General features: G+C 40.4%; 1 protein-coding gene across 1 annotated transcript in view; it reads left to right on the plus strand.

Annotated features, from left to right (window-relative positions):
* LOC137852932 (uncharacterized) overlaps positions 1–12,965 on the plus strand; it is a 31,876-nt gene that overhangs the window by 10,397 nt on the left and 8,514 nt on the right. The window contains exons 3-4 of the mRNA XM_068675086.1: positions 5,100–5,201; positions 6,401–6,596. Of these exons, the coding sequence (XP_068531187.1) occupies positions 5,100–5,201; positions 6,401–6,596 (298 nt within the window). The remainder of the gene's footprint in view (positions 1–5,099; positions 5,202–6,400; positions 6,597–12,965) is intronic.

A 12,965-nucleotide genomic window follows, 5' to 3' on the forward strand; every position in this document is an offset into this window, starting at 1 on the left:
TTCTAGGGTTTCTGTATATTCACTGCCTATTCAGGTCCCTCAAGCTCTCTCCTTTGAAAACAGGCAATGAATGAAACTGTAAGTGTAAAACTAGACTGAAGCATTAATGCAGAAAAATTGTAACATTGCAATAAGGCCAAAAAAAGGTAACTTGCAACAGGTATCAGATGTTTTTGGAGACAATTGTGGTGATTTCAGACCAGTTTAATGGAGCAGCCGTTTCATGAAGTGGTTAACCAGCTGCCATGCAAGCCTGCTGCACTCATCTTACAAAATTGTTCAAATATTCATTGAGTTCTCTGCTACCTATGCACAGGAGCACACTTTCAAATGGTGATGCCTTGTCTGTATTTAATTCAGTCTTTCCTCTAATGTGCAGACACATGGTGTGTACTGCAGGATGATACAATGTAGGAGGCCATAGAATGTGCACTGAAACTGCCTGAAACCCAATCTGTGCAAACGCCGTTATTATTATCTATAAAAAAGTAAACTGTGAAATGACAAGTGAAAGAGAATGACTGTAGGCTGTGTGAGTATATAAACTGTAGATCAGGTCTGAGGGAAAACAGGCTCAAATCCCCCCTTTCCTCTCCTCACTAAGCTATGCTGAGCACAGCGAAGTAACTCAGCAAGGTAAAATTAAATAATTCATTTCCTAGCTGAAGAACCATCTCCTATTGTTATTCATTCGATCTTGGTATGAAGCCCATTTATTTTTTCCCCACTGGACCATTTAGGAAACCACAAAGTTATCGAGTTAGTGATCAAGACTTAATGAGATTATTTACATGCAAAAATACCCCAGTCACTGGTTTGAACCACATGAACTTCACATAATTCACGGGGAAATCAGAGGCACTGAAACCAGCTCCCCCTCTCATGGCCGGGAGAGCAGCTGCCTGGAGGATCGCGGTCGTGCCAAGGATACTTTACGCTCTGCAGATGGTTCCCTTCCCTCTCGAGTCTGAAGATAGAGATGTGCTGAGCAAGGCCTTTGTAACATTCCTGTTGAAAAGATAATAGCCAGAAATCAAGTCTGAGCAAAAAAGGATAGCGGAATAGTTCCCCTAAATACAAAAATCTATCGATGGCCTTTTAGCAACAGCAACTAATTTGGTATTTCCTAAGCAGAGGCTTGATTGATGATACTTGGAAGGGATAATGTTTTTAAATGTTAGAACTGGAATGAAATTATATCATTGTTGATTGTAGTGCATGCCTGCTCACACCAGTTATCATCCTCCGCCTGTCTGAAGATTAATACTCTGTATATATACTAGGAGGGGAGAAAGTGGGAGCAAATTCCTTTCCAGCATTTTTTTAGTTCAGACAGACTTTTTCCTCTGGTCAGAAAGTCTTATTCCCAGCATTTTATATTCAGCAACTGCAGGAAAATGCATTGAAAAGCCTTGGTCCAGAAGGAGTCACACCGTTACTGACAGAGCTGTGAGCGGTGACAGCCTGGTTATTCTGCTGCCAGATCAATACCATTTTCTGTAAGGTTAGTGCCCAGGGCTGCACTCGCATGTGGAGGTTTCTGATGGACACCTCCCAGAAGTATCTGTCGCTGCAGACAGCCTGGTGTGTGCCTTATGCAACCGAAACCTTCCAGGAATGGGGTGTAAGTGCCCTAAGAAGGCATGCCAACAGGATGACCTTTCCCTAAGGAACTGAGAATTATCATGCCCTGAAGCGAGAAGGGGAATTTTACAGCTGTCGGCGCAGCTTAACTTTTGTCTGCTTCTCGCATGGCTATTTACAAGCAAGTGTCATCATGTGCCACCAGTACTATATATGGCTTCAAAATAAAGCAAATTTTCCTTTACCGATGAGAAACACGCCAAAACCACAAAATGCCACTGCAGGTCTTGCCAGCAGAAACAGAGAAATGTTCCTTCTGCGTCAACAAGAACTGGCTCTGTAAAGTAATTTGTGCTTTGTTTAACATCAGCATCGTAGCTGGCTTTAAATTGCTAGCAGGAATGAAAGACACCGAGGAGTTGGTAAGAGAGGGACAGAAGGAATGGAGTCTGAGGAGGTTTCGTGTTATTAGAAGTTGCTCCACACCACAGTCATTTGTCAACCCACAAAGAAATTAATGGAGCCCGTAAACCACAGGACTCCCAACCATAAAGGCCTGCAGTTTGTACCTTATTTTGTGCACGTTGAAGTGGTATCCTGATGTGTGTTCTTAGTAAATTAAAACAGGATTTCACGGATAACATGCAAATACAGCGGTCGCTGCTCCTCTGCAACTTGGAGGCCCAACTACTTTGGTGTTAAATGGATTCAATCCGTATATAAGCAAGTGATAGAGTGATGGCAGGATTTCAACTTTTTTGCTTTGGTGGTCTTTTCCAGTGTTTTTTGGATAACCACTTATCAATTATCCCTCCAGTATTATTGCTGAGGGCACTGTCTCTGACAGATCTGCCTGTGTACTGCAAGCTTTCATGGAATTGCCAAAATTACTTCATTCACCATTTGAGCTTTCCTTCACTCAATTTAGGAAAGATAAAGGCATCTGTGTTCCCGTCTGCATATATACATACAGAATTTTTTCATTATTTCTAACAAGGAATCCTATTTTTTTGGACTAGTTTTCAAAAAGTCTTCTTTCAGACCTTAAGGCAACTGAAAATGTAGATATAAACTGACAGACACCGACATGTTTTTTCCAAATAAAGGCATAACGAAATGCTATTTTTTGTTTTACATTAGCGTCTTAACCTTCATATATCTCATAATTTCACTAAGCCTAAAAGGCTTAGCACCTACTAAGGCTTCTGTCAGCAATTTCAACTCCTTACGCTCCGTGTATAGTTGCAACAATTGTTATGTGCATTCCTGTCAGATATCATGGACCTTGTCTCACATAAGAAACAGGCTCCGTTTTTAAAATATAATAATATGCAAAGCAATGTCTTGTCATAGTATTTGAATACAGGTATGTAAACTGCTCCCTTTCTCTCTGCCGTAACACAGAACCTCTCCTAATTGCTTTAAAAGTCCTAAGAGGGACTTCTGCTAATAGCTCCCTGAAGCAAAAGTGATAGGAGGAGCATGATCCCAAATCCATGAGTAAGGAGCTAACATATTTTGTATCTATTCTACAGAGTAGACCTCTAAGGTTAACATAAATTTTAATTATTGTGTTTTTTTGGCTGTGATCTAAGACTGTTGATATTACTAGCAGTCAAGCTATCAGTATCTGAGTATAAAGTAGCACTTTTTTCTTTAACAGTACTGATTTTTTAAGCCAAACAGAAACTTTGGTTCTGCTTCTTTTAAAAACCAATTTAGCTCCATACCTATGGATGGCTTTCTCAAGTGACTGCCTTGTGAGAAGTGGCCAGAGTATCAGTGCGGTAATGAGCTGTGTGCCTCAGGCTTTGTAGGCAGTTGTTCAACTATGTAAGTCTCAGTTTTCCATTTCCAAAATGATAAAGAAAGAAGAGAAGGCAACAATGGTTGTTGCTCCAAATTTACACTGTTTAGACAAGATAAGACAGCTTCTCGTTTTATTTCAGGCTGTTTACCTGTGTTTAGGATGGCACATGGTGGTGGGGGAAAAGGTTCGTAATAAGTTACATTCTTCATAGAACAAGGCAAAAACATCTTTTTTTTCTTATTTGCAATTTGTGCTCATGTCTTATTGGCAAAAGCCCATCTCTGTGATGTTACGCAACTACATATTTCTAGTGCTTACACTGCTGAATGCTGGGTAGAGCACTCACCAAATCAGTCATCTATAAAGATACTTGGCAATCACTAAAAATCAGAATAGAACCCCCAGAGGGTGAACATGCTCCAATTTAGATTAATATTTCATATTAAGAAACACATTCCTGCTCTATTTTGGTTTTCAGGATGCCAAAGAACATGTTCTGGGCATGATTTGTACTGAACCCCCCCCAAAATCCATTTTTTTCCTATCCCATAAACCTGCTAATCATTTATAGATAAGATCATTACAGTAAGCTCAAATTAGAGTGGAGGATCTAAATCTTTGTATCGTTAGTCAATCTTTCTGAAAATATTTTTTAAAGATCTGTCATAAATACCATCAGTTCTACCAATGTGTCCTTGTTTTCTTTATTTTTTCTTTTAAAAAAAAAAATCCAATGAAAAGGAAGGTTAAATAAAATCCAATTATTTATGGACATAAAACTACTTTCCAAACAACGCTTATCGCACAAGAAATATTCCAGAAGACTGATTTGTGATAATTATGTAAAAGTCAACTTGCACAGAGCTCCCTGCAAATATCTCCCCTAGTCTGCAGAACAACAGAAATGATTAAGTAGCTAAAGAGACTTTGCTATGAAAAACTCAGTAACTTTTGTCTGTACAATATATATACGTATGCACACACATCCACAAACGCAAGCACAAGGAGAGGGATGTCCAGCATTTGTGGTTTTATCCTGTGTTTGAGATAGAAATCTCTGATTTAATTTATTGGGAGTACTAGCCTAAATTTTTGAAATAGGCTGATTAGCCAAATTCAAGGCACTTAAGAAGATTTTTAGAGGGAAGTTCATTTTGAAAATTAAGCTCTTTTTTCATTACAGGCACCTTTTCAAAGTGCAAACACCTAAAATCCATCTGCATCAGGTATTAAAAATAGGGTCAGTAACTGAAATCTCTGGAATTTTAGCATAGCATAGGAGACAAATAACGCACTGTAGGTACTTTGACGCCACAGAGAATTAGCAAAATACCATTAAAATGTTACAAATACGAAAATAATTGCTCATCTGAAATCCAGCTAAAATGAAAATGTAGCTGTAAAAAGTACTAAAGTAATCCTTTGCCTCATTTTAAAGTGGTTCTTAATCATAATTAAGGTTCTCTGAAAGATCTTTAGATTAAAAAATAAATAAATAAAAAATAAAAGAGGAGAGAGTGGTTTTACCCAGTCAGTACCCATACAATTATTTTTTCCATTGCCTCCTCTTGATTCATGCACTTGCTGTCCATTAAACAGAACTTCTTCCCGTCTTCTTGTTTCTTTTCAGCAGCTGAAACCAAAACAAAATCAGAGCATACAACCCAAGTAATATATAGTGAGTTTCCATTCTTCTGTTCTCCAGGCTACGGCATTCCTGACAGCACAGTCTGGCCCTACCAGCTGCTGCAAACTAACAGCTCAGCCATTGCTGAGGAATACTGGCTGTTCCCATAGCTCTGCACAGGTATTTTTGGGGAAAAGGGGCTTACGCATGTCTCCTGCATCTTTGTTCTTAACTAGCTTGCTGCCTGCCTGGTCTGGCAATTCTGTGCCTGTTGCGGGCTCTCAGTGCCACGAGCGCTGCCTTCATCCCAAGGCTGCTTTTCCCTTCTTCTGTACCAATGGACAAAAAGCTTTTCACATGAAGACAGCTGATCGAGGATTCTTTTAAGAGAACTTTTGAACAAAGAACGATATTCTGTGCCTTTCTCCAAATACCACAGAATTAGTGCAGCACTGAAGGTTAATTTTCATATAGAGGTCCTGTGTAAAAATTGTGCACTGTTTGGAGGATAAAAGCCAAAGTCTGATCTCACTGATGTCAGATGAGATACCCCAGTGATGAATGTGGTTCTTGGCTTCCCAGGCAGCCGTCAGAGTCAATGTGTTTCTAATAAGATGGAGACTCAGAAGGGGCCAGGTGCTATATTAGTTGAAATTGTTAGGGTGGCAGGAATTGTGTAGGTTAGTAGATGGAAAACGCTTGCTGCCTTCCCTAAATTCGTGATCCTGGTCCAGTTTGGACTGGCTGAGGCTCTGACTGAGGCTTCCTTTATAAGTCCTTTATGTAATAGTAATAAAGCAAATACTTGATGCTGTATGCTTGTGAGAGACCTTAGTTTCAATACTTCAATTTCTTGGTTATTTTGTTTTTGAGCAGAATTCTACGTGTCTCCCTCTAGGTAATTATTTTCTTTGTATTTTCAAAGCAGCTCTTATGCCTGCTATTTACATAAATCTTCAGTTCAAAGGTAGCTGACGTTCATTAAGTGTACTGCTGTACAAAATTCTTCATGCAAGCTAAACACAAAACCTGTGGCTCGATAATAATGCTGTAATGGAACAAAATGTTATATTGCAAAATGACGGTTACGCAAAGCTTCACCTAGACCAGAGTAATTTCAGACCACAGAGCTGTAAAGAGGCTGGCAAGGAGTGGAGTGAATGCTCCTGTTGGAGAGAGCCCCATACAGCTTGCAGTCACGCCAGGAGCACATCTGACAGCACCCCAAGGAGCACTTCTGGGGTGTCCACAGCATCACCTTCCTGGCGCTGGGCTCTTTTTCCAGAATAAGGGAGCTGCTCACCAGTAGCTGCAGTGCATCAGGATACCCCGTGTACCTGCAGCTTGGCAAAGCCATGTGTATTTTTCTGTTCTAACAGCACCTGCAGCAGCGTTCAGCACCTCCACCCCCTCACCTGCCCTCCCGAGAAGCAAGGCTATGCTTGTTAGCAGTGCTATGGCCCCAAGCTCCTCCTGCCTTCATAAATCCTGCATGTTTTCAGGGACCCAGGACAGAGATGTTGAGGAGGAAGTTGCAAGCACACCCACAGATAACAGAGCTTGAAAGAATTCCAGGTACCAGTAATGTCTTCTTTTTTTTTTTCTTTGAGTGCTTATCTGGGAATGTGTTTACAAAGTATGTGACTGCATGCAGTACCTCCAACATACCATGGCACAACTGGAGAAGTACCCTGCTGTCCCTTAAATCCTTCAAAACAGAAGGACTCTTTTTCTCAGGACAGAGCAGTCTCATGCCTGAAAGTATCCGTATTTGTGTAGTGCAATTAAAAAGGGTGAATGAAGTCCAGATGGCAGCTCTGCAATTGCAGAGATGAAAACCTCCTACAGGGGAGGTCACTAGTACCATCTGAGCTGTGATGGAGGCTCAGATCGTACTGTCCTGCCCTGCCTTACAGGGGCTTAACAGGTTTTAACATCATCTGTGACCACTAAGACCATCTGTGTGGAGGTGACTGACCCTTTATGAGCTACAAATTTCAAAAAAACAGGAGAAAAACCCTGTGTATTTCATCCCGTCAAGATTTTTTAAAACCACGCAAGAATAGTTTAGGCAGAAAAAATCATAGATTATTTTTTCAGCTAGGACCTCCTCTCACAGAGATGCCCAGGAGGACTCCTAAGTATGCCTTAGTCAGAAAAAAAAAGGCCATTTTCACTGCGATGAAGGAGGGAGCTCAGTGCTGACCTATTGGGGAGTTAGGAACAGGTTCAGTTCCTTGAAGGACTAGGACTGATATCTGGTAGAGAACCTCACTAACACATCAATGAGTTCATTGTAGCAGAACAAGAAAGGTCAGAAGAGCCTCTTGCTCTGAGAGCCTCAAATTAGCAGCATCCACCACACTAACAGATACAGTGCTTTTCTTTCGTAGGCTACTCCAAGTCTACTTGAAATGTTGTTCCTCTTAATTAGTTCTACATCATGAAAGAGAAATTAGCTGCCTTCCAAAACAGTCAGTTTTGATGCCAAAAAAAAAAAAATAGGCAAAAGCAGGAGCAATACATATATTTTTCTTGGGGCAGCATAGTAACATTTTCCAGTCTACAAGTGTTAAGAGTGAAACCAAGCAGGTATTTATTTTGCACACGCTATATTGAATTCACCCTTTGCAGAAGTGGGAGCACTGGCTGGGGCAGACAAGTTGCTGTGTCTGCCAGCTGTGTGTGCCAGCTGGTACAAAGGGAGAGAGCAAGGGGAATTGTCTGGTAAATAAAAACCTCCATTCAGGGGCTGCATGGCTGTAAATGTAACCAGCAGCCTCCACTTTGTGGGAGCAGCCTGCTGCTTGAGAAGTCTTCATCTTTTTCTTAGCACAACATGCAATCAGTTATCAGTGATGTAAACCCAGTCGTAGCACCTTGGCTTGTTATAACAGTGTAGCAATACTGAAAAAAGCTCAATAAGAGAAAAACAAGGTTGAAATATTTTATTACATTCATAGAGCTAAGAAAATGAAAATGTTGGTTTGTTTTACCTCTGCTGCTTAATACTGAGGTAAAGTCAGACAACATACCAGTACGCAGACATTCAGCATTGGATGTACAAGTATTAGAGTCAGCACGGAAGAAACTGCCTGCAAAGACTGTGCTCAACATATTACAGTCGATGCAGGCTTGTATTTATTTATTTTCCTGATCTATGTATGTTTTATATTTAGAAAAAAGAACTGAGATACTTGAGTGAAATCAGTCAGTGTCAGAAAAGAGTCTTCCAGTCCCAAAACTTGGAACTGAAAATAGATATTCCTAATTCCAAGTTAGCATACAAAGCATAAGGCTGTTTTTCTCTCTTTGCTTCTGAACAGAAGGAAAGTAGGAAATAATTTCAGTTTTTCATGTGACATTTAGCTTGATAAATCCTAGGAACAGAGAACCCATATATTGAACAAACTTCAAACCCCATCTTACTGAAAAATCCAACAGTAATTTCCTGCTCGTGATAACCAATTTTCTGAAGGAACTAATTTTTAGATATGGCTCACAGAGGACATGCATGAAATTAATAAAATAAATTAAAATTACTTTATTTGTGTATCTCAAGTGGCTACTTATGGGCACGGAGAACACCAGAATAAGAATAAGAGAACATTAATTAGTTTTACTCCATAAAATACTATTTGCTTTGGCAAGAGAATTTCTATTCTTTTAATATCTTAGAATCATTTCTCTTTAGCTTTATTTCTATTACATCTGTACGTGAACATTACTATACACTGCTGTACACTTTGCAGCTCTTCTAATTTCATACTTGCATATAAATTCTAATGTCTTTTCATGATTTGAAAATGCGTTGCAGTATTAATATTCCATGGTTACGTACAACTGTGGGCTTTGGAAGGTGTTTTTTTTTTTTCACCAGTACAATTTGATTCTCTGTAAATGGAAGTGGAAATTGTTCAGTCCAATGAAGCCAAGAAGCTGAAAATCACAAAAATAAAAGGGCCAAGCCTTGTGAACAACACTGTTATTAACTTCAGTTGAAAGACTTTATATAGAATGGTATATTTTCCCTGTGGAAAAGGGCAATATGATTAAAATTTGGGAGGAACCAAGGCCTAAATCAGAAGAAAAACATCTACCCTGATACATCTTCTTACCCAGTATGTTTTTATCTATCACACTACCAACACATTATAAAATGGGACAAATTCATTTGCACTTCCTGATGGACCTGGTATGAAGTAAGGAATGCCCGTCCAATATAAATGTCCAGGAAAGAACATAGAGAAAGCAACATCTCTGTGCTGAATGGTGTTACAGGGGTTAGGGTGCCAAAGATTTCAGAATTAGCTGAGGCTGAAAAAAAGTGCATCTGGAGATGTTTAAGGGAGAGGTCAGCTATAGGTTTCCAGATGGCTGAAAAAAAAAGAGCTGCAGTAGAGAGCACAAGAGCTAGCAAGAGGCATCGTCTAAATTAATCACAACCCTGTTAAAGTTCAAGTTTAAGTTGGAGAAGGTGTTCAGTTCAGGGCTGGTTCCCACTTCATTGAAATGCCTCTCAAACTTTAAGCTGCAAACAACAGATATTGCTCTTAGGCTTTCTTAAAATCACAGAGATGACTGCATGTCAAGATCACACAAGCACTCTCTGTTGAGGAAAAACAATTGTCCATTTGTCCAGCTCATGCGGATAGGGTCAGGGTTGTTCAGCACCTGCTTTAGAAAAACACACTCAACAGTTACCACATTTTGCTGCAACAGGTGCTGAACACATCTAACCTTGGGTATGCTAGAAGGCAGCTGTTTTCAACGCTATCTGATGGGATGAGGAAGCTCTGGCATGTTTATTAGCAATAGTTGTACCTTCTTCTGGTTGTGAGTAGCTGACAGCTAGAGTTCGCAATTGCAGTCTCTTCAGAGGAACTTCCTTCGGCCTAAAATCTTTTTGTTCCTTCAGGATGGGTGAATGAGACTGATATTTGTCAGTACTTGTGGAAAACAATTCCTGAAACTATCTGAGAAAATGGTCCTTAATATGAAACAGCAAAAGGTAAATCTTGTTTTGTAGCATGACACTCTAACCTGTAGTGGCACAGCAGTGTAAATTGCTTAGTCCCATAAGAAACAAGTCATAAAAAAAAAACAAAAAGGTTGTGAATAAGATCACTGAATTACAATTAAATGCTGTTACAACCAAATAGCTCATGTACAACTTCATAAACACTTCAGCTGGTGCTCTTAAATTTCCAGATATATTTACTTTACTCCTCTTAAGCACATTAAAGAAAATGTGTTCTTTGTTGTCTGGGACTATTTTGAATCTTTAGCAGTTCACTTAACACATCATAGAGGCTGTTGTAGGTTTTCCTAAAACACCAGAGAAAAAATGCATACCTCAGGAGAGGAATAAATCTCTTATAAGGTATTAGTGTAATTAAGTAGGTCACCCTACAAAGGTGAAGTCCCTGTTAGTATCACTGGATTTCAGTCCTGATTCAGTAAAGTTCTAAAGTAAGTTCCACCAAAATCTGTTTGCATATACAGATGCCAATTCTTTTCTGAGTCATATTCTTTAATAGTTCTGGTTCAGGTGGATTTTGCCTTTCACTTCCTGATGGAGAGTCAGCCCTACAGCACGTGACAGGGCCAGATGTCCAAACATAAATTATAATTGTGTCTTTCAAGTTTATTACTCTTCTTCTCCTGACTTGTCTCTGTGTAAACCCATCCTATCCCAAACATGCCCGCTCGAGAGTTGCATTCAAACCCTTGTGTCCTGTGGCAAATCTGCAAGAAAGCAGAACAGTGAGGTTAGCATTTTCAAACCTGCAGATGTTCACAGAAAAGCACACAGAAGGGCTGAGATTGGAAGGAACTGACTGTCTAGTCCAGCCCTACCTGCTCAGAGCTGAAGCAGGTTGCTCAGGCTCGTGTCCAGTTGGATTTTGAATTATCTCTAAGGGCAGAGACTCCACAGCCCGCATCAGCAACCTGTTCCTGTGTTTCGCACTTAAAATTAAATATATATATATATTTATTTATTTTTCTTATGTTTAAATGGAATTTCCTGTATTTCAACATGTGCCCATTGTGTTTTGTCCTTCCACTGGGCACTACTGAGAAGTCTGGCTCTGTTTTATTTCCTCCCCACCATCACAGGGTTACGCACACTGAGAAGACCCCCTCTGAGCCTCCCCTTTTCCAGGCTGAAGAGCCCAACCATCAGCCTCTCCCTGTTTTTTGCTGCAGGAATTGCGATTAGGTCCCTGCTGTCCTCTAAGAGGATGAATGTTTGCCTGAGGGGCCTGCCCTGGAAGCAGGTGGCAGTCCTGCTGAGAAAGGTTTCAGTGAAAGCTCCCGGCATGTGGAGGCAGGCTCTCGAGGGAAGCAGCTCCTTTTTTCCAAGGAAAGCTCATTTAGGATATGGACTACGTCATCCTGCAAGAGGAATTCAAGGAGTGGCCACCTGAGGCAGAACATATGATCTGTCTTTTATGGTGTATTCTTCTTGTAGGGGTTTTTGTCTGTGTGTTTCGGTCATGGTGGTAGTGGTGGTGATGGTGGTGGTTTTCTTTTATTTTAATTAAAGACAAACACCAAGAAGATGATAAGCCAATAATTTTCACACTGTTGGAGAGCACGAGAAGATTGAACTGTCTTTCAGGTACAGAACTGAATACTGAAAGATTGTTTGTGAAGTATGTCTGTCTGAAGCATTATTCTGAAGCATTTTATTTCAGTAAAAGCTTTGGAAACAAAGCACAGGTAAATGGAAGCAAGTTTTGTGTAGCACATAAAGCACAGCCCATCAAAAGAACTGGTTTGTATACTGCAGTTTTAGCTCCTAGATATGAGGGTGTTCACTTCTCTGACTCATGACAGACCTTCGATGGAGGCTTACAGACAGCACACATCTCCTGTTTCTGACATTCTCTCTACGTTCAGACTTTAGGTCTTCCCTGGCCTATGGCAGATCTTTATTTGCTACTTGTCATTGCTTAATCCGTCTTATATTGGGGAAGTTTTGAAAACAGGGAGGCATCTGGCTTTGTCATTAGGCATTAAATTAATTTGCCTGCCTGGTACTACACTACAAAAACCAGGATGCTTCCTTTAGCTTTCTGTGTTCTCACTCCTCTTGGACATAGCAGAGAGATCGGTGTTTCTGATGCCCCTGAGGTAGGAATAGCCTGACATGAAAGATGGATCCCAAAGGACTGAATAAACAAACCAGATGGTCAAAGGAGCTGACAGACCAGCTGTCAATGCAGAGAAGCCAGTGAAGGAGAAGGGGTGTGACCTCCTCACTAGGCTGCAGAGTTCTCATAGCTGTTCAGACAAGCAAATTCTTTCCTTTTCTGATCCTAAAGATGAATTCATAACTACTTAGATGCAAATGCAAGCATTTTATGTTTTAGTCATTCCAGAAATGGCTGAAGACCAGCTTTGCCATCATAACAAATAAGCAATCCCTACTAGGCATGCAGTTTTCAACTTCCTGCTCTCCCAGCACCTCAGAGCCACTGTTCAGGTAGCAGCGATGGTCCTGCGTGCTGAGTCACATCTTCACAGGGTGTTTGCAAAGTGCTTCATGGGCTGGAAGTGGCCCAGTGACAAGAGGGATCTCATGCAGTTGCAGTTGAGGACTGTGCCTTTCGGTGAGCCTGTTTCTAGAAAGACCTCACAAAGCTGAGTGGACAAAAAATGTCTAATTAGCTTCAGCATTAAAATAATAATAATAACAATAATAAAGTGAAGTAATTCACCTTAGAAAAATAGTCTAAAGTGTGCTTGTAGGATGCTGAGCTTGAAATTGGCAGGCACAGCTCAGGGAAGAGATCTTGCAGACATCACTGGCAATACTCTGAAATCATCACCTTGAGATACAATATCAGCCCCAGAGTGTGCGCACACACACACACGAACAAGTCAAGTATCATCAGAAAGGGCATTGAGAACATAATGGAAAGCATCATTTTGCTG

This window comes from Anas acuta, chromosome 3 (genome assembly GCF_963932015.1).
Source record: "Anas acuta chromosome 3, bAnaAcu1.1, whole genome shotgun sequence".
Classification (NCBI taxonomy): Eukaryota; Metazoa; Chordata; class Aves; order Anseriformes; family Anatidae; genus Anas; species Anas acuta.